Source organism: Alosa pseudoharengus, unplaced genomic scaffold (assembly GCF_046254945.1).
Source record: "Alosa pseudoharengus isolate Yale_2024_CS ecotype anadromous, Long Island Sound unplaced genomic scaffold, YU_APseudo_1.1 YU_APseudo_1.1_scf_17, whole genome shotgun sequence".
NCBI lineage: Eukaryota > Metazoa > Chordata > Actinopteri > Clupeiformes > Clupeidae > Alosa > Alosa pseudoharengus.
This window is the reverse complement of record NW_027468640.1, coordinates 23,527,343-23,555,272: the sequence shown is the minus strand read 5'-3', so window position 1 is coordinate 23,555,272 and position 27,930 is coordinate 23,527,343. Positions and strand designations below refer to the sequence as shown.

Sequence of the window (27,930 nt, the reverse complement as noted above, 5' to 3'; positions counted from 1 at the left end):
CGTTTGACACCAGCCTATTCCATCTTAAGGGCGTGTATAAACCATTTGAAAGACAGTTGCGCCCTTCAAACACTATCTGCAGTGGTCTGAATATTTTTTTTATATCAAACGTGATTTGCACTCACGCGTTATACCGCTCGTAATTCCTGAATCCCCCATCAGCCTCGCGGATGCTGGGCGAGGATATGGTCAGCTACTGGGGAGCTCTGCTCAGTCGGACGCTCACTTCAGAAGCTCGGCCGGTCTTGTGTCGGATATCTTGGGACTTGCTCTCCCTCGGACCGTTGTTACTCAGTATTTCCTCATTCTTACCAAAGCAATCAGGAACATCCCACTTTTAAAGCTGCAGTTTGCCTTGAAAGTTGCAGGAGGCCAACGCCCCTAACTGAAGATAATCCAGCGCAGAGTGAACACTTGAGAGATAAACTAATAATTCCCTTATATCTGGCCACGTTGTTTCAAAACCTTGCTTTCACCCCTGTCAATAACCTTCGTTCCCAGTAGTTGGCGGCATTTTCGATATGGCTGCAGTGCGCCGGAATATAGACGACAAACAAAAAACTGACTGACAGACAGCATTTTGGGTAATGGTGTTTTTAGAGAATACCAACAATTTTTGGATATAATTGTCATACATCTTCAATTTGCTCCTTACAGCTGTAAAGAGTGTTTCAGCGCTTCTGACTGGACCCAGTCAATTACAGAACTCTATGATTATTTATTACACTAAACAAACATGTCATTTTTTTAATAAGATAATTTAATGTGTCCAATGCTCAGTCAAATAACTTATGCGTTGTAACTAGAAAGGTTCACAGATGCAGGCCTAATAGTTTCTTTAAAATATCACTCCGATTTGAAAGTAGTAGCCTTATATTTGTAATTTGCGTATCATTGCATCAAGAGTACAAGAGTAGCCTACATTTTCTAAATATTGCATTACTACTGCCACAGTGCTTACATTTATGTACAGAAACGTCCTATATGGAGTTATGAAAAATGTTAATGTTAATACCTTGGAGAATGTAAAATGAATTGGAAGTAAAATCAAGCCATTTTCATCTTTTTACCATGTTGCCAGGGATGGGCAGTATTTCTAATACATGTATTTAAAATATGTATTTCAAATACAAAATACTATTTTGTAATTGAAAGACTTGAAGCGAAAACTATCATTAACTTGTTCAGAAAATTGAAATAGTCTGGCGAGGTGGGGCCACAGGTTGGCACATTCCCAGGATGGACCTTCCGCGTCTTCATCCATTGTTTCGACCATGGTTTCATCTGTTATCTAAATCTGACCATGGAGTTGACTTTGGCGGAAAGCTGAAGGTGATTGCTGATAGGCTGTCCCAATCAGTGGCGCCTGCACAATCCAATCACGTTTGAGAGGGAAACAACTAATTGAGGGTTTCCGAGATTTTTCTTTTTTCCTTTTTTTTTTAGAAGTAGTAACAGGTACTCACGGTTATGGATAGAAATGTAGTGGAGTAAAAAGTACAATATTTGCCTTTCAAATGTACTTGAGTAAAGTCATGAGTACTCCCCAAAAATGATACTCGAGTAAAGTACAGATCCCTCAAAATTGTACTCAAGTACTGTACTCAAGTAAATGTACTCCGTTACTGTCCGGCTTTGATTGCATGTAAGAATATCCAGTAGGTGTCAGACATTTACCATTCTCCGCATTGTGCTCACTTCAGATCACAAGCTCTTTCATAGAGTCATATATGTTTTGTTATGCATTTGCTACTTCATTTGACTTGATTTTAAATGAAAAGATTTTTTTTTTTTTCTTTCAGTCTATTACACATTTATTTGAAAACAAAAACAAAGAAATATAAAAAGTGTCATGATAAACATTTGGTACCGGTATTTTTTTGATTACATATGAAAATATTTGTACAAAAATGTCAAGTCTATAGCATTTTTGATCATCTTGAAAATCAGGGAGACAATTATATTTTGAACATTCTATCCCCCAAAAGTACCATGTCTTAGTTTTGGTTTATTCACTTGTACCCCTCATTCATACCACAATTTAAAAACTGCCTTTCTGAGAGACACTGAACAGTGCCTACTTGGCACAAATAGGCAACTATGTTCCCCAAAGATTTCACATTAAACAACACTATAATGAACAACAGTATCTTGTCATGATAAACAAGTTGTAATTATATACACACACATACAAGGGCAGACCAATCCTTCATAATTTCAAGGCACCAAGTTTTGAGAAACTTCAGCTTGATGTGGTATGTAACTGGAATCCATGGCATGAACTGTGGCTGTGGATTCTTAAACCCAGACTGTGCCATTTCACCTTGACACTTCTGCCACATGGCAACATAAAGCATTAGAAATATGTTTCTTGTTAATTGCCCACTTAACCAATTTTCAAGAACCCACTTGAATGGGCCCCACTTGTCATTTGTCATCTGGGGGTTAACCTTTCAGCATGGAAGTTTTGAACATTCTAACAGAGGATTCTGTTCTGCAATGTAACATTCTAAATGTTGGATTCAATGAATCCAGATTTAGAACGTTCAATTTCCAACATTTAACCCGGTTAAAAGGCCACCACTGATCCTCTGGCTAGCCTGAGAATGTTTACTTTTGGTTTCAGTGCACACTCACACCCAAAAAATAAGGGCAAATGCTATAACAGCCATGTCACACGGCCAGACCACAGACTTGAATCCTGGGACATGATCTTTTGATTGTTCAGCTGCACTGCACTTAAGCAAAAGGTTTTGTTGGACAGAGATGAGAAGGCGCCTACAGACGGATCAGAGAGATCCCTCCTGTGGAATGCTCTCCCTCATTCTCACTGTCTCAAGATCAGCACATGTGGTGGTTTATTTAACTTAGAGGGGAAAAGAGCAGCTAACCAGACGAAACTTTACAATTCTTCTTCTTCGTTCTTTTTTTACCACTTGATTTTTACTAAGAGGTACATTACATTGTGTGCTGTGCAGACCAGGACTAAAGGAGGTTTTGTATTATTATTAAAAAAGGCGTTTTCACCATGTCATATCCATGGTCTTTAAAAATGGACAAAGATGTCCTTTGATCTATGATTAAAATCCTGTTCCTGCCAGCAGTGACCAGTGCACCGCCTTGCGTCACTGCCTAACCCATTCTCCCTCTTCAGTCGAGCCCAGAGTGCAACACGGGCCTTCATGAGGCCACTGATAACAGTCCATTTCTCCAGCATACATACATACCCTCCCCAAAAACACACACACAAAATGAGCAACTAATGCACAGAACGGCCACTACGCTACATAACGTCCACAAAGAACTCGCTGGGGTTGCCCATGGCCAGGTGGAAGGACTGCCGAGAGGCCGTCAGCTCAGGGGGCACGGACGCCAGGTCGCGGGTCGGGGGTGCGCCGGGGGGACCCCCGGGCGTAGATGACGGGAGGGGGTGCAGGGCTGGGTGCGGGTGGCCGGGGGCGGACAGGTGCTGCCCTGGATGCGGGCCACCCAGGGCCGGGTGCGGGTGCTGCGGGACCATCATGAGCATCATGGGGTTGTAGGATAGCTGGATGCCCGGCGGGTACGCCATGTGCGGGTGGTGGGGGTGCGGCGGGAGCGGTGGCGGCGGCACCCCCCGGAGGAGCGAGGAGGTCGAGCGGACGCTCACGTGGCTGCCGTGCTCGCTGGGCGCCGACTGCGAGCCGTGGTCGCCACCGCCGCGCCGCAAGCTGCTGCGGGTGGAGTAGTCGGACTCGCTGCCGCTGCCCGAGCGAGAGTCGCCGCCGCCGGGGGACTTCTCGTCCCGCCCGCCGCCCACCGTGCTGCCGGCTCCGCTCTTGGTGCTGCCGTTGCCGCGGCGTCGCTCGCCCTCGCTGCGCGTCGAACCGCTGCTACGGCTCCCTGAGAAGAGAGAAGGAGAGAGGAGAGGAGAAAGCAGGAGAAGAAAGAATAGAAGGTGAAGTCTAGATCTTCTAAACCAACATCACATCTTAATTGCCCAGATTACAATGCACTTGTCAGTATGGTAAAAAAAGAGGATCGATAATCAATGTTCAATCAGTTCCATCAATCAATGATTCATCAGTGGTATTAAATCCTCCTAAAAAAGTCGTCCATTAAAAAAAATGTCATACTACTAAATCAAGAATTATGCGACAAACAGATTTGTTGTGTATTACCTAGAGGTAGAAAATGTGTGTCATCATGCTTGCCTTTGTGTGTTTGTGTGTGTGTGTGTGTCTATATATAGGTGTACATGCATTGGAATGTCCAATGCATTTAAGAATGCAGATACACTGTATGTGTGTTTGTGTGCGTGTGTATGCGTGTGTGTATATGGGCAGGGTGTTATATGTCGGAGGAGATGGGGGGGGGGGGGGATTTACCCCCCCTCTGGTCTTGATATCCTCCCCTCTGCTTAATTATTTTCATCATCAGGGGGGACAACATCTATCCCCCTCTGCCCCTCATATTGATTAATGCTACTTCATATAAGTAAAGCGCTGCAACGTGAGAACCGTCTAGTACATAATAATCTGACATCAGAAACGTGCCGTCACTGTCAGCGCTCGTGCTGCTGACACAGTAGCTGCATAATGACTGGTTAATTTGGCCCTGATCATGCAGGACATTTCAGCATGTCGACTGTGTAACCAATCATAAATGGCTAGTTTCAATGGAAAAGTTAGCTGGACAAATGAAAGAAAACGAGAAGGATTCGGTGCAGCATACAGTCATATTTTAGAACCTTCAAAATCAGATAACTGATGCAACTGAGATGGAGGACAACTCCACGTAGAGTAGAACATATTGTCTGAAGCAACTTACATTGCTAACTAACATTAGGTGAGGAGATATTTGCTGAATGTCACAAAAAGTGTTACATATTAGAAATTGCTTGGCATCGCTTATTCAATGGCTCTCTACCGAACTACCTGTAGTTTGCGGAGGACGAACGAGAAACCACTCGTTTGATAAATCTGGACAAATAACTTTCAGAAATAATCTGTACTGCAAACACAAATGTTGGTGGCTATTTATTTAAATTATCTAGCGGGTGTTTTAACAGCTGCAAGAAATAAATGCTTCAGGGTCATGGCCCATGCTCTGGTTTGTAAATCATTTTCATAAAACTCCAAGTTGCCCCATCATAACTTCACTCTCAAAACTCTTCACTACACTGTAGCCAATTAACTGACAGTATGTCAGTAGGCTATTTATTTTCTGCAATAAACACATTTATTTTGTCAACTTTTGCAATAGTACGTACTTGGCTACGGAACGCAAATCTGCAAGAGAGAGAATGCACGTACACAGCGATTACAAAATGTGTAGGCTATGTTACCAACAAACAAAGCCAACTCAAGACTTCAGTGCCATCATATACAATGTTTTTTTACACAACAAAAACAGAAAAGATGGAGGCAACAAAGCTATAGGAGACATTTCAGATGGGCAAGAACAAGGTAAATTTATATGCTTGTCAAAACGTACACTAAGCATTAGAGGAGCTGATTAACATACCGAAAAGAGCACACTCACTGTTTAAAGTCACACACAATAGTAAGCTAAAACTAAACTAAAGGTTAATGTTACAAAGGTGGAAACATTAATATAGGCTATTGTTAGCCATGAAATTACTAGGCTATGAATCGTTCGTTGGACGTATTGGAATGTCCAATGCATTTCAGAATGTACACTGTGTGTGTGTGTGTATATATATAGGTGTACATGCATTGGAATGTCCAATGCATTTCAGAATGCCGATACACTGTGTGTGTGTGTGTGTGTCTGTCCGGTGTGTGTGTGTGTGTGTGTGTGTGTGTGTGTGTGTGTGTGTGTTTGCCCTCTCCCTCACCTTCGCTGTGCTGGCTGCCGTTGCTGCCGGGCGCGTAGCTGCAGCTGGAGAGCTCGTGGTAGGGCGGCGGCTGGCTGGAGTAGGCCTGCGGGTACTGGTAGGGGAAGGTGTGCAGCAGAGGCCAGGGGGTGGCCCCGGGCAGGGGCAGGGGCGCCAGCGTGTCCTGGTCCGAAGCGCCACCGCTGGAGCCGTCGTTGTCGTTCAGCGTTAGGTTGGCCATGTCTGAGGATGGAGGAGGAGGAGGAGGAGGAGGAGGAGGAGGTGGGGAGGAGGAGGAGGAAGGGAGGAGGAAGGGAGGAGGAGGAGGAGGAGGAAGGGAGGAGGAAGGGAAGAGGAGGACGACGGAGAAGAGAGGACGGGGACAGCATGTAGGAGAGGTGGTGGTCAGAAGGAAAGAGCCAAGAAGGTAAGAGGGAGGAGGAGGCAGGGGAGAACCAGAAACAGGAGGAGGAGGGCGAAGTAGAGGAGGTGGTGAGGGAGAGCCATATGGACAGAAGGAGAGACAAGAAGGAAAGAAGGGGTAAAAAGAGAACATAAATGTCAGCTGTAATACCATCACATACAGTATATCTTTTTGGTGCCTCATCATTTTCCATGACGTTAGAGAGACACTCTGAAAGAGGACCTAGTGTACTTCAGTGATCCAGTTGCACTTCCAACATTGACAGAGACAATGCAGTAAAACGTGGCATCACTTGTGATCAACAAATCACCTATTACTGTTAGAATAGTAGCAATTTCATTGAACAAGGCAGGAAATTGAGAGCTTAGCTGCAAGACAGACTGGAGTTTATGTCATCCACTGTCAGACTGAAATATGTATACTGTAGGCAAAGCACGATAGATCCCCTTAAAATAATGCCCAAATGCCCTATGTAGTCGAGCACAGTTCAGGGTAGTAGTGGCCTTTACCCCAAGGTCTAGCTTGGATGCACTGAAAGCAGCCAAGTCTTATCAAATCTCAATCTGTGAAGGGATTTGTCGGCTTAAAGCAGCAGCAACCGACACCGACAGTGTAGCTGGCACTGATAAAAGGCTTGCTTGCACTTGCACTCAATGTTCTTTGGGGATGTAGGCGGTGAGGCCTTGCGGTGAACTCTGCAGAGCAGTCCAACCTGAACCACATACTGCGTTGCCAAGACAGGTAATGGAATGACGGGTGAGTTTATCTGTTCTTAAATTGTCTATCTACCATGGTTGCGTTAGTAGCAATATCAACTCTGTAATTGTCCATAATGTTGGAATGTAGAGTTGGATTTGCAGCTTGCCTACAAAGAGTGCAAAGAAGGGAAAGTCTGATCTCAGCTCAGTGGTACAGTCATCTTCGTATTGGACCACTGAGGAGGAGAGAGGCTAACCTGCTTCTGCACATTTCTACTATGTGCAAGCAAATGGGAGAGTATTAGCTAGCTAGCTAGCAACCCGCTAGCCTGACAGAGGGTTAGTGGTAGTGGAAGATAGATTTCCACCATGTTGCCATAACTTTATGATAATTTAGATGGATAAACTGATTCCATGTGGTACTTACAGTTTTCACAGTCACTGAAGTCTCCAAAGATGTAGTAGCACTGCTCTGAGAATGTGATCTTGTTGACAGTGTGGCGAATGAAGCCAGCTTTCAGCAGGTTGCTGGCGTATTTACGTGCCTCACGGCGGTCCTGGAATCCCTCAATGTGGTGGTATAGCCACTCCACCACGTCTGATCCTACACACAGATGCACACACACAAATTCAGTGGCCAACACTCGTGTAAATACAAAGATGCTAGACACCCCCCCCCCCCCTCCTCCCACCTTCTTAGAATAGCTTGTACTTCAAGGCTTTCTTCAGACCCTTACAGGGAGCTGGGACTTCCCCCCCTAACAAGACTGAGATCTCTTACAATGCATAACCCGGGTAGTATTCAAGTACATCCATCTTTCTGGAAAACAAAAGGGTCCTCTATCCTGACACTTCCCGTCACCTGACTGGATAACCACTCTACCCTCACTTTAACCTTAGAACTCCACTAGTTCCTTCTTTGCCATTGACATTTCTAGCCTTCATTTCTCCCATCCTGTGTTTCTCTTTTAACTGCCCCCATCCCACTCTCTCTCTCTCCATGTCTCTCTCTCTCTATGTCTCTCTCTCTCTATGTATCTCTATCTCTACGTATCTCTATAGTATAGTGTATATATATATATATATATATATCCACGTACCCAGGAAGGCGTTGGGGATGGTGATCTTAAGCCACATGCGGTCCCGCACCTCCAGGCCGGACTCCGGGGACGCCATGGCTTTGGCCACCGACGCCATGTCCGAGTGTAAGGACAGGTTGAACTCATCAAAGCCTGCAGGAGAAAACAGAGGGATGAGTGAGTGGCAGAGGTTGAGAAGGAGGGAGGGAAAGGTGACTGAAAGGATGGTTGTGTGTGTGTGTGTGTGTGTGTGTGTGTGTGTGTGTGTGTGTGTGTGTGTGTGTGTGTGTGTGTGTGTGTGTGGTCGGGGGTGTTTGGAGAGGAAAAAGGAAAGAGAAACGATACGAGAGGATGAGGATGGGAGGGGGGGGGGGGGGGGCGAAGGAAAACCCGACCCGATAAATCACTGACCCCTGCCCAGTGGGGAGAGGAAGTCGTGCAGACTGCAGAGGAGGCAGCCAGCAGACTCCGGTTCCCTCCAGGACAGGAGCACACGGGCAGGCACGGAGCCAAGGGCAGGGAGACAGACGCACAGATGCAACGCCACGCAGGAGGAGAAACGTCAAAGACTAGCAAGATCAGCCAAAACTGTTCAGGAGGTAGAGAAACACTCCTGGGAAGAGGACCAGCAGACTTTTACAGAGTTATAACAAAAGTTTGGCTAAAAAACACAATTTTGGCTCCATCTGATCACAACAGACAGCACACTTCAGTTACACTAAGCTATATCCCTCCGTTTAGAGTCGAGAAGGCCCTTATCTAATACCCCCCAGGTATGTCATCCGTTATTTCACACTTCACACGACACACTCACTCTTCTCTGGCCTATCTTACGAACAACGCTTGCTGTTAGTATGACTGAGCAAAGCTTTGTTGTCATGTACGTGAATCAGGTGTAATGACGAGAGACACATTCAGTACAACACCAGCATCTACTAGCTGATCCCGGATCGACAGTGGGTGAGAGAAAAGGAAGACAGAGGTGAACCGATAGATAAAATGAGAAGAAGAATAAATAGCGACGTGTAGAAAAAATGTGATGTATTTGTTGTCTGCACTGACACAATGAGATTCCAAGGTGGTGGAGGAGGATGTGTGTGTACGTGTGGTGTGCTGGAGAGGAGAAGGGTGTGTGTGTGTGTGTGTGTCAACACTCACGCTCAGTCTCGGTAACAGAGGAGCTGGAGGTGATTGTGCTGAGCGAGGAGCTGCCGGGGTAGGGAGGGAACACCCCTGTGAGGGCTGCTGAGTGAGTGATCCACGCTGCTGGGTCTATGGGCCGGATGGGCTCATCTGAGAGAGGGAGGGGGGAGAGAGAAAGAGAGAAAGAGAGAGAGAGAGAGAGAGAGAGAGAGAGAGAGAGAGAGAGAGAGAGAGAGAGAGAGAGAGAGAGAGAGAGAGAGAGAGAGAGAGAGAGAGAGAGAGAGAGAGAGAGAGAGAGAGGGGGGGGGGGGGGGGGGGGGGGGGGGTAGTGGTAATTTTAGTTTAATTCCATATCAGCATCTATGGGTATATCATGGCAAGAAAATTCATAATAAAACAATATAAAATATAGACAAGCAAACAAATAATATTACATAGATAAAACAAATCTGAATAAGACTCTTTAAATCTATATTTGATACAAATTCTGAACTTGTGGTGGCGAGAGAGTGGGTGGGAAGGGGAAGTAAGGAAAGAGAGTGGGAGTTGGAGAGATGGAGGGGGGATAGAGGGAATAAAAGACAAGAAAGAGAGAGCATAGAGATGAGAGTAACGGGCAGAATGACGCCACAGAGTCTATATATAAGCTTATAGTGTCCTTGAGTTAATAAGGTCATCACGGCTAAGTGTTATGATTGAGGGGGTAACAGAACACTCACTGCGCGGAAGAGTGAAATATCCCTGAGGAGAAGGATCCCAGCACTTAGCCACCGTCAGTATAATTGGTCTGTGGGACACACACGAAAACTGTAGCATCAAACAAACTACAGAAATAAACAGGACACACAGAGACAATCACACTTCTTTCAATCTGACATCTTCTGAAACTTAGAGAACTCACCCTGGTTTGTGTACAATGTCCCTCAGCACCCGAACAGCATCGTCGTTGCTCATGTTCTCAAAGTTGATATCGTTCACCTTGTTGTAAAACAATGGGATTCCATTATAGCAACTCTGATTACCACAAGTCACAGGTTGGTGCATAACAGGACCAAAATCTGAAGGTCTAATAAAATAAAAAAAAAGGCTTATGCAAGCACATATGCAACGTACACACTATATACAAAAACTTACACACACACACACACACACACACACACACACACACACACACACACACACACACACACACACACACACACACACACACACACACACACACACACACACACACACACACACACACACACACACACACACACACACACACACACACACACACACACACACACACACACACACACACACACACACACACACACACACACACACCTGCAGAAGCATGTCTCCGGGCTCGATCCTGCCGTCCGCGGCCACAGCCCCACCCTTCATGATGGAGCCAATGTAGATGCCTCCGTCGCCCCTCTCGTTGCTCTGACCCACGATGCTGATGCCCAGGAAGTTGTACTTCTCTATCAGACACAACGCAACGTGCCACCGACACAGTCAACCTCCACACCACAGTTCGGTTTGAGTCGGTTTGAATCAAATTGTACTTCTCTACCAGACACACACACACAACGCAACATGCCTCCTCCTCTCTCAAACATGCCTCCTCCAAACCATAGTCTGGTTTGAGTCATTTTGAACAGTTTGAATCAAATTGGAAAAGTAGTGTTAATTACATGCTAAATCTCTAAAGTGTACGTTTATAGTATGGCATTATCAATACTGTGCTTTAATGTACCAGTATGGAGAATAGAAGATGATTTGCATACCCATGTTGAGTGTGACAGTGATGATATTCAGGGACATCGTGGAATCTGTCATGCTACTGAATGATGACGCCTGAATTCAGAATATGAGAATAAAAAATGTTCTGTAACAGCCCTTTTCGTTCCAGCCTCTAAATCCCAATTAATTTGCTGCCATGTTCAAAAGCGAGATCAATTTATTTGTCAGTTTCAAGTCCAAATTCAAGGAGCAGTGCAAAAATAATCTTTTCATCTGTATGGTGTATGTGTGTGGTTGGTAGGGCTGTCTTACCCGTTCTAGCCTCGGGGGGCGCTGTTTCCTGCGTCGGCGGTGGCGTTTGGGAAGCCGGGAGCCTGTACTCTGCTCTGTGGTGCTGCTGAACCTGAGGACAGAGAACAAGGAAACTCACACCACACATCACTGTTGCTGACGTTTATTTCCACAGGACACCAACTACATAAAGCCCACGAGACAGACACTGCAACAGCTCTGTTTCAATCATGTTTAAAAGAATAAAAAGTTTAACAAAGAAAGTTGTCATACTACATAATAACCACATGAACTACAATTGTTTTTTTAAACATGATTGAAACAGAGCTGTTGCAGTGTCTTGTCTCGTGGGCTTTATGTAGTTGGTGTCCTGTGGAAATAAACGTCAGCAACAGTGATGTGTGGTGCTGAGTTTCATTGTTCTCTGTCCTCAGGTTCAGCAGCAACACAGTAGCAGATGTACAGGCACCTGGCTTTCCCCAAACGCCCACCAGCCGACGCAGGAAACAGCGCCCACGAGAGATAGAAGGGTAAGACAGCCCTACCAACCACACACATACACATACAGATGAAAAGATTTATCCCATGTATTGCAAACCTGATCCTAGTGAATGAGCATGTTAAGATGCTGAAGGATTTATGTGTGTGTCAAAGTTTAATAAAGAGTTGCCCAGTAGGGCATAAACAAGATATTCAGTGTCCGAGTAAACACAAAGGGAGCAGAATATAACAGAAGATGCCGTTACACTGAAGCTCTCTCGGAAATATATGTGCTGGCTGAGGAGAATTCCATGGCGTATTAGTCCATTTCTCTTTTATAGACAGCTCCAGCAGTCCCAGCTAGCACCAGCAGAGGGAGCCCACAAGTCCAGTGTTTCCCATACATTGACTTATTTGTGGCGGCCCACCACAATATCAACATTGACCACCACACAATGATTTTCCAGGTTGCACTAAATTGTGTAGAAGAATTCACTTCTGTGGGAAACACTGAAGTCTATGGAGCTTGTCGACCGCAAAGCCAAGATGATTAGTGGGAGTCTAAAAAGTTGGACAAAGTTGACTGATTTTGCACCTCATCCATGGTGGTACATGGGTGCAAGTACCTACGGACACCTCTTAATTTAGATGTCATGTCGTACAGAATCTATGACGCAAGAACACAATTGCTCTCCTGCACTCAAAGCTGGGAAATAGATTTAACAGTATTCAGCCTGTGGTGATGACAGAGGGAATTGAGACACACAGAGACAGTGTGGATATGTGGGGTAGCCCATAATTTGTTTCTGCTATGGCAACAGAATGGCCACCATGACAGCTGGACCCCGCACCTGCTCATGGTGTCATCGTCGTCCGAGTCGCAGAAGCTGGTGGTCTCCAGTTCGCTGCTCATCACCGTGGTAGCGCTCTCGTAGCCCGCAAGGTGGCGCTCCAGGCGAGTCTGACCATTCACCCGCGGCCCTGAGAGAGAGAGAGAGAGAGAGAGAGGGAGAGAGAGAGAGAGAGAGAGAGAGAGAGAGAGAGAGACAGACAGATGGGAGAGAGAGATATTTTACTGAAGTGATATATCTCATTTCCTCATACAAGGTTCTCCCACGTTTTCGCTGACAACATTTGAAAACCTTTCCATAACTATTCAATGACCTTCATTTAAATTTCCATGACCTTTCAAAGCCTATACGTATACAATGGCTTACTTTACACCACAGGTTATGAAGTGTGACTCAAACAACAACATTAGATGTCAATGACAAATGTGTTTTCTTCGCCTATATTCTTTGCCCATGATGGAAGCAATCAAATTCTGTGACATGATGTAAGCTATCTCCTACCTACGTCCCCTGGTATTATCCTACATCTACAATACAAGAAGTGGCAGGAGAAAGGTCCAAATGGAGGGAGAGTACAACTTGTACAAAACGAAGAAGTGGCAAAGGTGATGTGGTAGGAAAGAAAAAGACAGAGCAGATCGAAAAAAAATACCAGGAAGATGGAAAGTAAAAAGAGTGTGAAAGTGAAAGACATTAAATAACCAACCAAGTGACTTGGAAGAAGGATAGAAAACAAACTGGGAAAGAATGAGGAAGTGAAGAGAGACCCCTGCAGCTGGAAAACAATGGAAAAGCTGCATCAGAACAGAAGACTGATCATGCGGAGGGCAGAGCAACAGATGGAACGATGAAAGACAGAACGACTAAAACAGAAGAGGCATCCATCAATTGAGGGTGACACGTTGAGGATGTCAGGTCCTAATGTAGTGGGGCATGGAGCGGCTTGGACCAATCACAGCGGCAGTAAACAGCTCAAGTCACGGCCGAGTCCCCCCAACCACATCAAGGCCTGGAGAGAAGAACGCCTTAAGTCCTGCAGACGCCGCTTTCAGAGACACTCAGCTCTGCGGTCTGGGCCCGGGGTGTAAGTGTGTTGTGTGTGGGCGAACAGGGGAGCAAGAGTGTCTGTGTGTGTGTGTGTGTGTGGGGGGGGGTGCATGTGTGCGTATGTGTGTGTGTGTGGGCGAACAGGGGAGCAAGTGTGTGTGTGTGTATGTGTTCCATGTAAAACTATGCCATTAGACTGCTCTTTAGTGTTGATCTGCAGCCCTGATGTCCCTCATGTCTTGCTGTATGATTCACTCTGTGAATCACTCTCTGTGTGTGAGTGGGTTTCCAGATGGTCTATGGCTTATACCATGCTGTGCCATGTTCCGCTAGGGCTGATATCTCTCCCTGGTTAGGATTTCACAGAAGTGTACATGTATACAGATGTTAACCTGAAGCTAGGCATGTAAGCATTTGCCTATGTCAAATGTATGTCTCTGTGAATGCGCATACATGCGTCAGTCGAAGATATGAAGTAATGTGAGAGGTGCTTAGTAGATTTTTCCAAAGGGGCACAGACTCACAGCGGTGGATTTGAGAATCAATGCGACCGCTGTTACAGCACGTCTGCAGATATACCAGCCTATGTGTCTGGGTGAGTCACTCCTGATGTGTGCATGTATGCGCATCTGCTTAACTCATTGAGTGCCAAAAACGTAATATTACATTTTTCCTTCCCATGCGTTGAGTGCCAAAAACGTAATATTACGTTTTTAGCTTTTTTTTTTAATTACGAAACTAGACACACCTTATATGTGATTTTGGGAACTCTGTGATGAATGGAAATGAAATATATGACGATCGAAAACTCATGAAAACGCACAATCTGGACATTTTATCATAACTCGGTTGCCGCTTTGGGTCGAATCAGTGACGCATGCACGTCAGGCCAAAACCAGGCCATTTTCGTGGGTCTATCACTAGGTGGCAGTCTCGCCAGGTCTCACTGATCACTTCCCGGAAAGTTTACCGAAGTTTACTGGCAACACTTCATATTTCATGAAAGACGTTATATCTCCATTTCTAGAAAAAAAAACTGCGATTTTGATGAAAACTAGCCACTGCTTAGCTTGGGATTTCTCAGGAACAGAGGCGTGTAGAAATACACGGTTTGTACCCACTGAGAGCTTAAAGTCTCACCTTTTAAACAAGCTTCAACAAGGACAAAGCTTCCGAAAACAGCTTGGCATTCAATGAGTTAAGTATATGTGCATGACTGCCTCGAAAATGTTTAACAGAGTGTTTAAGTGCATGCATCACACTGAATGGGAGATTTGTGTGTGTGTGTGTGTTGCCCACCATGCTGGTCCATGCCCTCTCTGTGTCTGGGCCTTTCCCTCCTGAAAGACACCACTGACTCCGTCTCTGTCTGGTCGTCCAGAGTCTCCACACTTCCTGCTGCATTAGGACTGAAGAGAGAGATGAAGAGGTCAAAACACCTTTAAATATTAACAATGAATTTGGTAAAATCCTATGTGAGGCTTGGCTATATTAACAGCACATTTTTCTTGTAACTTAAATACTACCACATATTTCTGAACAAATTAAATTTTGTGAACATGACCTTTGCAGACATCACCATTGACTTTAGCAGTTGGCACCAAATTTAGGTTTGATTACTATGGATATGCACAAACATTGTGGTATGCCTTTAACTCTATGCAACTGTCTATGCCCCCCTCATGAATGAACGTGAAGGCAACCTACTGGAAGGAAGGGGGTCTGGAGTCCCCGATGCCCCCCGTCCTTTCGGCTGGTGGGGGTGGCAGAGGCGGGGGAGGGGGAGAGGGGGCGCGCACCTCCACTGGTGGCACAGGGACAGGGGCCTCCGCAGGTAACGGTGCAACTGCCCCATCGGACGACACCAACTAAACGAGAGAGAGAGAGAGAGAGAGAGAGAGAGAGAGCTGTCAGTGTTTCAGTCTTTAGTACATTAGGGAGGACAGGAAGGTCCACATGCTCCGGAAAAGAGCAATATTCAGGAGTTTTCACAGGCCACACAGCTGGCACATCATAGAGCGGACATCCAGCTCTTCAAAGACAGATGTCCTCTAGCTCTGGTCACAGGAAGTTGTAGACTACAAAGACCAACATAAAAAGCGTCAAAGAGAATGCAGGATGATGATTTAGAGTGGAAGAGTGTGAGGGAGACCGGCAAAAACTATGAAAAAAATATACAATGAACAAATGAAACATAAAAAAGAAAGAAAAGGGGAACAACCACAGACAAGAGAAGAGTGTGTTTATAGCGCATGTCGTACAGCAAGGCAATTCAATGTGCTTTTACACCATCGGAAAACAGAGAAATAACAAGCAATAAGGACAAATTAAATAATTAAAAAATTAAATAAATTAGAAATAAAATTTGGAAAAAAAAAAAAAAACTTTATAAAATAGATAATTAAAAATCATAAGTGAAAAGTCAAAAGAGACAGAGGAGGAGGAGGAGGAAAAGACATTGAGGAGACTGTAACAGAGGAAGCTGCTGTGGGTGCCGTGTGCAGCAGGTTGATGTAATGTCACGCAGGCTGAGGTCACGCTCCTTCTCACGGCAAACTGGATTTGGTGCAGCCCCGCGCAACTAAAGGAGCCGTATCTGATATCACGGTGAGCCTTATGTAAGCGGGAACATAGTCTCTCCCATCAATTACAGAGTGTGTGAGAAACAGAGAGGAGGAGAGGAGGTGTGAAGAGCTGAAGTGCACACACACACACCTGGGTTTGGAGGGCCAAATATAATGGATGTGGGAAATGAATCTGCGTAAGGGTAAAGAGAAAAGGTATGAAGGAGGGAGTGACTATGCGTGCGTGTGTGCGTGTGCGTGTGTGTGTGTGTATGTGTGTGCGTGTGTGTGTGTGTGTGTGTGTGCGTGCATACATCCCTGGAGAGAGGCAAACCCTTCCAACTGTTTTCGGTAACAATTAGCCCCATTTCAACCCCCGCCTGGAGTCCTGTTACTGTACTTGACTTTTGAAAAGTGGCCTGGCTGGCGTCTCTCTGTGGGCCCCTCCTCGCCACTCAGACCCAACTGCTACCTGGAGACCCGCCCGCCCGCCTGCCTTCACTCTGGCACCCACACAGAGCAGGGTGATATCTAATGGGCCATAATTGCGTTTGACTTCGCGACTGAGATAAGCAACACAAAGGAAAGACAATGACTGTGACTGTCTGTGCTAGGACTGAAGAGCCCTATCTCAGGAAATGTTTGTCGGAGGTGTGAAGGTTGGAAGTTCTGCAAAGGAAAACTCTCCGCAGCAGAGTCCAGATGTTGACCCACCTCCTCTCTCCCCTTGTTTTTTTTTTCTTAATTTCCCTCTCTCCCCTTGTTTTTTTTTCTTAATTTCACTTAATTTATCTCTTCCCTCCCTCTCTCTTTGTCTTTCTATCCCTCTCAGCCCCATCTCTCTGTCCCTCTCTCTTTCTCTCTCCCTCTCAGCCCCCTCTCTCTGTCCCCCTCTCTCTCTCTCTCTCTCTCTCTTCCCCTTTCAGTCCCATCTCTCTGCCCTTCTCTCTGTCCCTCCCTCTCAATCCCTCCTTCCCACTGGTGCACTTTCCCAGTCTCCATCTCTCATTTCCTCAGCCTCTCCCTTGTTTTTTTTTATCCCCCATAATGGCTGCGGAGGCTTTGTCTGCTGGTCTCCTCTGGGAGTTCTCGCCCTCTTCAGTCTGGCCGTGATATCGCGTGTCGTTCCCAGTGGTCTCTCTCTCCGAGTGTTTGTGTGTGTCAGGCCCTTTCCTAACGCCAGCGACTGGCCTCTGCTCCAGCCAGCCACTGACAGCCATCATGTCAAGCCCTCGAACTCAGACAAGTTTTCAGCTCCATGGTCTCAAACCAGCTGGGGAGATACAACTTTTTATTTTTAAAAAGTCAATATTTTGCATTCTCCGTCTATGCTCTGCCTCCTAGTTTTTAATTTATAGTGGATACAATTTACAACATAGCCACACACCATTTCTGCCTGCACAGCAGTGGAAAAAAACACTGCCACCATCAATTTAACTAAGCACCTAAAGATGACAAGAAAGAAAGAAAGAAAGAAAGAAATACAGAAAAGCAAGCAAAAAAAGTACACCGCATGTGCTGACAATTTCTATCACTTATCCATTCATACAATGACAAGCAACTGATTTTATTAAGCAGTGCCGACAAGAATCATATTCTACAGTGCAGCGGAAATAGGTTTTGGCAGTGTTGTATTGGAAACAATGGAATCTAATAGTCTGGTATAACCAGACTCACTACTTTGTTTCATTCACGAAGAGTCTGGCCTCTCGTGTTTGGGAAATGCTTCCAACCCTAGCATCGTAACGGGTGTAGACTTTGTACTAAATTTGAAATCATTGGTCCAGCCAAACCAATCACATTGATCAGGGATTCCTTATGTTACATCCTACTTCACCTAACCTTTACAAACAAATAAGAAAGGCCGGCGACGCAACGGCGACTTATGGCCAGCGACCAACAAAATTTAATAGAATCTATTGAAGTGAATGGGGCTACGCATACAGCAAGTGGAACGATGGCTGTCGCATCGCTCTAATTGGCCCATTTCTATTTTTCGGGGCGATTTTTGATACGTCATTCACAGAGAAGGCACGACCAGTGCCAGTGCCAGTGCTGCCAACGATATCTGTTTCACACGTGGCACGGAGGACTGGCACAGACTGACCCAACACAAACATCTTCCAAAGGTTTTTCCACACACAGAGCCATTCAGGGCCTCAAACGAAGCTATGCGCGTCAGACAAGAGATTTTAGAGAGCACTTCGGACAGAGATTGAAATGTGCGGTAAAAAAGGCGTGCGAAAAATTTCCATTGTTTGACGCAGTAGGCCTACCTTAAAAGACCCCTCAGGCCAGACAGACTCAATCATGTTGAGTCTTTTCTAGCGGAAATGTCCATCAAGCAGAAATGTGTGTTCCAAAACATTTCTTGCACGGCCCAAACTTGTGTTATGGTTCTGCTAAAGTAGTTTGTTGTGATTAGCCATGACAGAAAAAGAGGGGGATCGTGTTTCCCCACTTCTGTATATATTTTTCTCTTGGTGTTCGTTCCGACAGCTTGGCGACCCAAGTCAACTGATGCGTATTAAACTGCCTTGTGCGATTCCAATCCACAAACTTTACAGACGTCTCAGCTTGACAGGGTTACTTCTCGTGTCACTATAGTTAGCTGGAATTGACTACCATGGCAAGTTACCATGGAAGTCAGTTCCAGCTCATGCATTCTGCGGATGGTGCTTTGTGCTAAACTCCCTGCTTACTTTGCAAGACGGGAGGAAAAAAGGGTTTCAGTAATGGATCCCTATAGATTCGCTTTATACTTCTCTCGTAAATCCACAGCAAAAAAAGCCCTATCTGTCATTTTTTTCCCCCTCTTCAACTATAAGAGAATTGCTGCTGGTTATTCCATTATTGGCGCATTCAACGTAAAGCTGAGTCAGACCGTTTTATCAGAGATCCAGGGGGGAGCAGAGGCAGAGCTGTTCCAATGACCCTTCATGCACCTGGACATTTCCACATTAAGATGAAGTTTAGAAAGAAAGGCTAACCAAAGAAACTGTGAGGCTTAGAGTAGGATATAATGGTAACTAACTATCTGAAGACAGTTGTTGCCCTTGTCGTCTTTGTGTTGCACTCAATGTGTAGGTTTCCCTTGGACTGTTGGTGTGACATAAACAGGTATCGAAACCAAATGTTTTTAAGTTCAGCCGCAAAGATGTTCCAGTGACCCTGCACACATCTGGCAATTTTCAAATTAGGCTGAGGTTTAAGAAGTGAGGTTAAAGGGAGATTCCACCATTTGGGGAATTACACTCATGATTTTCCACCACCCCTTGAGTTAAACAATTGATTTTTACCTTTCTTAAGTTCATCCAGCCGTTCTGAGTCTGGTGATACCACTTTTAGCTCCAGCCTAGCATATATCATTGAATCGGATAAGACCATTAGCTTCTCACCTGCTAGCATCACGTTTAAAAGTGACTAAGATTTCTGGTAATTTTCCTATTTAAAACTTGTCTCTTCTCAAGTTAGAAAGTGTAATGTGTAATTGTTTAACTCAAGGGGAGGTGGAAAATGAGTAATTCCCCAAATGGTGGAATATCCCTTTAACAAAACTAATTGGGAGTGAGGCTTGGACTAGAATGAAATGGAAATTGTCTGAGCTGTTAGCTTTTCTCTCTATTGCACTAAATGTGCAGGAGATTTTCAAAGGTCTTTTGGAGTGACTTGCGGTCGCAGCTCTACAACCGAATGTTTTCAAGCTCCATATCCATCCAAACCTGTGCCAAAACAGTGCACTTGTAATCCCTGTGACATGAACTCATGACCTTAACATTCCAACGCAAAGCTCTACTCCCCCAGACAACAGAAATCTGACACACACCACACAGGCTGCACACACTGCATCAATGTCTAGAGGACAATGGCTTCAAACTCAAGTCCAAGCTAAATCTTTAAGTCATGCACCAACATAACACAATACAACAAAACAAAAAAAAGCTATTCCGATCTGCGCTCACCTAGTTTTCCCGAAACAGGCCGGTAGACAAAACAAACATGTCTGGATAAGCAGTCCCTTCCAAGCAGAGTTGAGCAGAGCCCCCACCCTAGACAGCTGTTCGAGGAATAAGCAATCCCCAACCTCCTTCTGAAGCTCTCCTGGCCAGACAGCACAGGGAGGGAGACACACACACACACACACACACACACATATATATATACACACACACACACACACACACACACACACACACACACACACACACACACACACACATATACACACACACACAAAGACCCTGGGCTAACGGACGAATGCTTTACATCTACAAAGCGCGCCTGCCGTGTGTAAATAAATGAATGAATGAATAAATGAAATGCTCACAAGTCATTTTTAACTAGGAAATAGTGGGCTGTTTTGCCTAAAAGATATTAGTTCCCCATACCACACTTGATATTCTGCCATTGTGAAGACCTTTTCACACAGTCAGTGGCAATCATGCTCCTCTGTGATGCACGTCCATTTGAACAATGAGCTCTTAGTAAATTGCCCTTGTGGAGTTCTGCAGGCTTCTCATCCGTCTGGAGGGGGCTATGAGAGTGTTGCATGATGGGAAGGAGCTCATAACGATAAGAGTCTCTGATTTTGTCACAGGGTAACAGGGAGGTTACACCGGGCACGTAACTGAAGCATTCCGTTTGTGCAGCGTCGGCAGCAACATGCTTCCACTGTATTCAATGGAACTGGCTACATTAGACGTGATAGCAGTGCGTCCATTCGGAAAAAAAATCTCTACGGTCAAAAAGAATACAGATCACATGTTAAAAGAAAGATCTTTAAATGTGTTTGAGGATACTTGTTTGGAACTGGGTTTAACCTAAGTATTAGGTTTGTTCAACAACTAGCCTACCACTTGAGTTGTTAACACTTGAGTGGTCTAACTAAGTTTATCTGGGCAACAACATACCTTTGGACATAGAAAAGTCAGGGAAAAAACCCAGTTAGCAGATCACATCCTATCCTCTGTATTGACATGCCTCTTTTTCAGAGAATGACAGCCGAAGACTAAACATGAATACTCATCCTCATTTTTCTGTTAGAACACAGATTTAGTGCTGGGCCAGCAAGGTTCTGAAGCAACTGTTGAACTCTCTCATTACCAGGTGTCCTTCACAGTTCACACCACAGCATGAGAGTATGGCTTGCTGTGATGGGAGGTGGGGTGGTTGTTCGGTTAGCTCTGATTGGGGGGGGCACGGTCCCCTTACTGGTGATGCCATTCTACCACTGAGGATCTACTTTCTGCCTGACTCTTGAGAATGCAACTGACACCAGTTCCAAAGGTGGCTGTAATTGATCAAGAAAAATGACAGTAATGTTTTTGGTCTCTTTTCTTCACTGTAATATACATGGTATGAGCACAACAGACTTATGCCTTGTACTCCTGTGCCAAAAAGAAACGTGAAATGATCTCACACTCTAACTCCAGGTAAAACTAGACTCTAAAACTCTAAATCAATTCTAAATATCTCACCCACATTAATTTGTGCAAGGTTGCATCATGTGATCCAATGTCAGTGGGTTGTTGGGGATGCAAGTGTTTTTGTTGTTGCAAGAACTAATGTGCTTTGTATAAAAGGTAACAAAAACAAAATCTCAGGAATCGAATCGAATCAGTCAGCGACCGACCTTATGGTAGTAGAAAAATGTGTCTTACCCAAGAAACCACGCGTCCGTTGAAGCATGGCAGCTTAGCATTCTCATCTGAAATTTCCTCCTTCACCACCCTGTCAGGAGTGCACAGAGAGGGCAGTCAACAAACAGGTCACATGCCGTTCATCTCTCTCTTCTCTCACACACACACACACACACACACACACACACACACACACACACACACAGTCACACACACACAATACAAGGGTCTGCACATATGGTTCCAGGCCTATCAATTCATCAGATTATAGCCCAGTTTGAAAACAGAGGAAAGGTTGTGGCTTCAGTGGATATGTGCAGTCATGAGCAAATAGGAGCAGGAGGAATGAGCAGGCATCTTTATAGGAATGCCGCCACGGCACACAACAACAGCCAACACAAGACCGCAATTCATGCAGTCTGACCACTGACCACTCATTCAGTCGACGAGAACTCATTGCATACTCGTAATTTCCCGACTATTAACTGAGGTTTATACATCAATTTTGCACATTTCTTCAGCTATGAGGTTAATACGGGGGCGGGTTATACATGGGAATGTAGGCCATTTCTTTTCTTCATTCTTCATGATTAAAGCACGATCTGATTATGATCCACTGGGCACTGGTTAATAATACATGATTTTGTCTTTTCAATTTGCATAAAACACTGTCCTAAATACAAAATGTGTGTGTCTGTGTGGGAAATTACTGTACCATCAGGCAACAGAACAATTCCAGTGATACTCTAAATCTGTTTCATGCTGTGGTGAAGTTGTCATCGTGCAGCATGAATGGAGGATCTGAGTGCTCAAGGAGGCTAAATCCTGGGTAGTCTTCTCACTCCAACAGCCCATCTCTATCCCACCCACTACCTGTCTCGTCTCCACTGTCCTTGTATATAAATAAAGGTTAGAACTTTAAAAGTAAGCAAATTATCTGCTTCCACAATACACAATTTAAAATAACATACAATGATATAGCCGAAAGTTGTGATGGTTGAAGTTAGGCTGGTCTTTCACATGGAACTCTGTGCATATAGACTAGTTTCTTATCATCTTGTTTCTGAACATTTTGCAAAGGCCAAGTGCATCATGAGCACATATTTTTAGGGAAACAAAAACTAGCCTTGATATTGTGCCTCAAATCATCCAGTAAGTACTATTGTGAAGCTTGAGCCACTGTTGCTGGAGCTCAGTCAGGTTGGAAGGCATTGTGCTTTAAGAGCAGATGGATATGAAACTGCAGAAACCTCCCACCTTGCCAGCAATAATCAACTCAATGTTCCTGTGAAAAAGCCAAAAAACAAACAAGAAAATCCTGCAGGCAAAATGGGTGCTGGTAGCATGTTCTTTGATATAACCGACAGTCATGAATTTCCTGAAGTCACCAGCCTTTTTAGCGCACCGTTCTTACAGTCTTTGAAATGTTTTACTGAGTCTGTTTTATTGTGTACTAAACCTTTTCAGTTCCCGAAGTTGTGATCATTTTAAGGCTTTTGAAGCCCCGGAATGATTGAAGACACGGATGAAGGAATTCTGATCCCAAATCAGCATTCCCGATCTAACAGGCTCCACAAATACAACAAACCTACATTCCATGCACAAGGTGACATGTATCTGGTCTGTAAATTGACAGGAGGATTAATTTCTCCCAACAAACACATAACTGGTAGCCGAAGTTATTTGGGACAACACTTTCACATTCCTAGCCAGGCATTCACTACCCCCATTCCCCTTTCCTCCAACTTTCCCTGTACTGTAACCTATAAGTCCTGAGTTTTACACAATTATGCAATACCTCCAACCCAATCCACTGGGCTTTACAAGAGAGTCGTTCCCACAATCACAAACCGCACACACTCACTCACTCAAATGTACACACTTCACTGCCTCATTCAATGGCCACCAAACCCCAAGCAAAGCCTGGGTGAGGAAGAGAAAGCCTCACACTAGGGGGAGAAGAAGCCATGGTAATGATGTGAATGATGGAGCGAGAGAAAGTCTGAGAACGAGCAAGCCAGAAACGCCAGACAATGAAAGAAAGAAAGAAAGAAAAAAGGAGCAGAAAGGACAAACAAGAAGGGGGGGGGGGGGGTTCTCAGAGGGAGGAAGAATAGCACAAGAAAAAAAAGAGAGCGAGGGACAGAGAAAGAGGGAGCAAATAAGGGAGAAAGAGGTGAGAGATGGAGCGAGCATGGGAGGGACAGAGAAAGAGAAAGAGAGCTGCTCAAGAATCTACATTGAAAGACTGCCACTCATTCTGCCTGCCCAGACCAAACCACCTCATTCCCAGCCGGTCCTAACTCCAAACCCCCACCACCACTACTACTACTAGGACGACTCCTCCCCGACCACGGCTGCTCTCTTCCTGTTGACTCTGCCTCAGACACCCTAGCAAATGGCCCCTGTCCAGCCCCGTAGCGTGCCCCTCCACCACCCTCCCCTCCCCGCCCCTCTGATCCAGCCCCGCTGCTGCCACACACAGACAGTCTGACAGCTGCCGCTGGCCCCTGGCTCCACCACGCAACAGGAAACACAAACACCAGGGCTGCCACACACACACACTCAGAAACACACACACACACACACACACACTCTCAGAAACACACACACACTCACACACAGAGGCCCCGACCCTACACAGCGCAGTCGTATCACTTTACACACTATACCCAACCCATACTCAGTACAGGCCAGGCGTTACATTTATGCGTGTGTGACGTATTTGTGACTGTTGTAGTGAGCGATACCATACCAATATGATCTGCACTGGAATCTGGCGGAGGTATTTTAACGAGGAGATGATGAGCCTTTCATAGAGGCCATCCAACCTGCCAGAATCAGGACTAACTTTTAAGGACGCACTTGTGCTCGAGGTGATTTGGTGACTGACTACCCCTTTTGTGTATTGGTATAGGGTAGGCAAGTCAGCATGACCAACCAGCATGACTGACCAGCGTCATCTGCAAATGGTTACACTTAATTAGAAGTGTGTGTGGGGGGGGGGGGGTTCAGACTTGCTGACAGCAGGCATGTGGCCTTGCTTCAGTAGCACTAGGTCAACCCTGACCAGAGACGAAGTGACCAGACCGAAGAACTTTCACTTAAACATCTTTTCACTTAAAGATTTACAGCTTCTATACACTTTTTCAAAAGCTACACATCAACCACAAACAACTAACGGACTGCCTAGTGCATGACAGATTGTGTGTTGGAGCCATTTTGATATTTATGTTTGTAAAATCATTTGACTTATTAATATTTATAAAATCCCAATGACATTAGGATAATATGTTCATTAAGTATGGTTTATAATTATGGTGAATATGGTTTAAATGTACGTATTTCTAAGTGTTGAAACTGTCTGGCCAATTAAGTGTGACGCCTTGCTGTCTGATTGACGGATCCAATATAGGTCTGGGACACCTTTGGCCAGGGAGAGCGGAAGTGGCAAACAACTTGATGTAGTGGCAGCGTTTCCACGGCCGCTTCTAAGACGCACGTTGTCCAGAGTCATCCGCTCTCAGAAGTGGCCGCCGAAAAGCTGCCACTACATTGTGTAAGCTAATCTTTGCGTGTAACTTCAATGAAATTTAGTCACGTTAAATAGAAAGAGATAATATGTATTAGATGAGCACCTTACATTTCAAGGCTTCTGGAATGTTTTCTTGCCTGACTCGCTCCAGTAGTCTCTTTTATAGAAACTATTTCATCTGTTTCAGATGAAATGTAAGAATTTTTACTGCAACATTTCTTCCAGTGATTTCTCTTGTGTGATTATGCACCATTGACAGGTATTGTGGGAAAGTGGACAAGACTGTGTGGCTGTGTCTCAGCACATCACTCTCCCTTTGGTTCCATGGTTGATGGGCGATTCCTGTCCTATGGTAACAGGTGGCATCGCAAGAATTATGAGAATAAAAGAAGAATAAAGTGATACCACACAACAGGTTTCAAATCACTTCGCAGTTCGCACCCTCCCAATACATTCACTTTATTTGAATGCTAAGGCATATCAAGGCAGATTAATCTTCCAGCATGCTGTGTCTGATTGGTAAAAAGCAATAGTTTAAGGACTTCACCGATCACTCTTCAGCCTACCTCTCCTTTTAGCATCTTCATTCCTTCCAGAATTTCAAGTCTGAAAGTCTTTCAGATTGACTGGTTAACTAAACTCGCAATCCCTAATTCAGCTGAAGTTCCAACCAAGCATGCACTAAAGCCTTTACTTGTCTCCAGAGGAATTTAGGGAATATTTCATAAAGGACGAAGATGAGAGAAGCTGGTCACCTTTTGTTTAAGTCACTACTATCAGTGATGCAAAGACCTTTACTCTCTCTCTACCAACACGGTGCTGTAGTCTAATCATGATTGTTCTTAAACTTCCAGATTGATTGTTTTGATTGTCACGCGTCATTGTCAGAGGTGTGCGCTCTGGCGTCCTAAAAAGGGTGGAGAGTAGCCTAATGGAGATTGGGGGAGGGGGTTGAATGAATTGCAAGGACAACATTTTTCTAACATAGCAAAGCCTAATCCCTATGGAAACGGCCATTTGAGAAATTGCGCAACACGAGGAGAGCGCTGGCCCCTAAAAGTAGAAGTGGTCAGTTGGCCTAATTGGCAGATGCCTATGGCTGGTAAAGCCATTTAAACCTCATGTCACAATACCATCTCATAATCTATCAGACTGTATCCTACATCTTATTAAAGACCTTCTTTATATATTACGAACCTAAATGTGATGCTGTGTAAATATTCTAATAATTTTTGGACCCCCCAAAATTATTCAGTCTAGACTGCTACTTTTGGAATGCATTCAGCTGCGGGAGTGACTTTGATCACCAAGACGAGCATCAGCAATCGTCTGCTAGGATAGACAACTTTTCTCACGGTAGGCAGAGCCAGCCAAGGTTACTAAGACACAATAGTTGTTTGACACTATTTTGAAAGAAAGACATTGGTTTCCTCTTACAATTGATGTTCAATATCTAAACGCATCACTGAAATTAATAAAGTTAACGTTATGAGTTGCAATCCCAGTCACGCACTCTTACTTACCCGAAATCTTGGTCCATAGACTTGAAGAAGAATTTGTAGTTTGGTTTGTTCAAGACCTGTTTAAAATCCAACAAAGTTATCTTTTCGGCCGGAATGGGAATCTTTACCAAGTAAGGGGTCTCCTCCTCGTCGATGTGATATATTATTTTAGTTTCCGCCATTTCGCCAGCTCCTTTTCTTTTCTGTCCCACAAAAGTATGGAAGACTGATGGGATAGCTAGCTAACCAGCTAACTGGCTAGCTGATAGTAGCTAGCGAGAGGAGGAGGTTGGGTGAGAAGGGAAAACGCGACAGGACAACCACGCAAAGTTTTCAATGGCCAGAAAATGTTTTCGAAAAATTAACAAAACACAAGACGCCGCTCCCCCTGTGTCGGCATTCGACCTTTCAACGATTGTTCCTTAACCTTCTCCGCCGAACGGGTTAAAACCGTGGACGCACGCCTAACTCTGCAGACAACTATTTTACATCTACTTCTCCCCCAACAACAACACGGGAGGGGGGTTCAAAAAAGTTTGGTCGAATGCAGGCCAACGTAAGGGACGTGTGACGTAATGTAGTGCGCCCCATACGTTCACTCAACGTAAGGTTGGGTTAGGGGCACCGACAAATCTCTGCACCGTTTTTTTCTACAAGGAATATAAACTCTCATGATTGCACAGAAGTTGGTGATGCTCTTGTAAACCATGAGTAGGCCTAGTCTACCTTTTCTTGTTGGTGTTGACATTATCCCTAAATTCACCATTTTCAGTTACATTCACTCAAATTCATGCAAATTCTTGATTCAAGTCACATAGAGGAAGAATGATTACAATCAATCATGGGTCACTTCAAGACAATGAGCACTTTGTTCGTGTTTATACAATCAAATGTAATACATCTGGCCTTTTCTGCTTTGGGCGAAACGTCATTTACACGTGCGGAATTCCAACATCTAAATCAATGAAACAAACAAGAAGCGTTTATTTTCTAATAAATCAGAAGAAGGCCTGGCTATGCCTCACCATTTCAGGACACAAAAGAGACATTTTTTTTATTGTTACTTGGCCAGAGTCGGTCCAATTCCCAGGATAAAAACATTATTACTAGTCACATTTCCTCTCC

The 27,930-nt window shown here is 44.7% G+C and overlaps 2 protein-coding genes across 3 annotated transcripts in view; both read right to left on the bottom strand.

Moving 5' to 3' along the window:
• LOC143127484 (RELT-like protein 1) overlaps positions 1–501 on the bottom strand; it is a 65,530-nt gene extending 65,029 nt beyond the window's left edge. For both annotated transcript variants that reach the window (XM_076289016.1, XM_076289017.1), the window contains exon 1: positions 126–501. In XM_076289016.1, coding sequence (XP_076145131.1) covers positions 126–159 — 34 coding nt within the window. In that variant the 5' untranslated portion in view covers positions 160–501. The remainder of the gene's footprint in view (positions 1–125) is intronic.
• A 1,301-nt stretch (positions 502–1,802) lies between these two features.
• On the bottom strand, positions 1,803–27,301 carry dvl2 (dishevelled segment polarity protein 2). Its single transcript, XM_076289014.1, has 15 exons — positions 26,827–27,301; positions 21,790–21,859; positions 15,273–15,433; positions 14,865–14,974; positions 12,519–12,648; positions 11,209–11,299; positions 10,941–11,010; positions 10,495–10,634; positions 10,064–10,140; positions 9,882–9,949; positions 9,178–9,312; positions 8,041–8,172; positions 7,368–7,544; positions 5,840–6,061; positions 1,803–3,882 (listed from the first exon to the last, which is right to left on the bottom strand). Exons 1-15 carry the CDS (start codon positions 26,985–26,987, stop codon positions 3,284–3,286), a joined length of 2,343 nt encoding a protein of 780 aa, XP_076145129.1. The 5' UTR covers positions 26,988–27,301; the 3' UTR covers positions 1,803–3,283.
• Between the last annotated feature and the right edge of the window lie 629 nt (positions 27,302–27,930).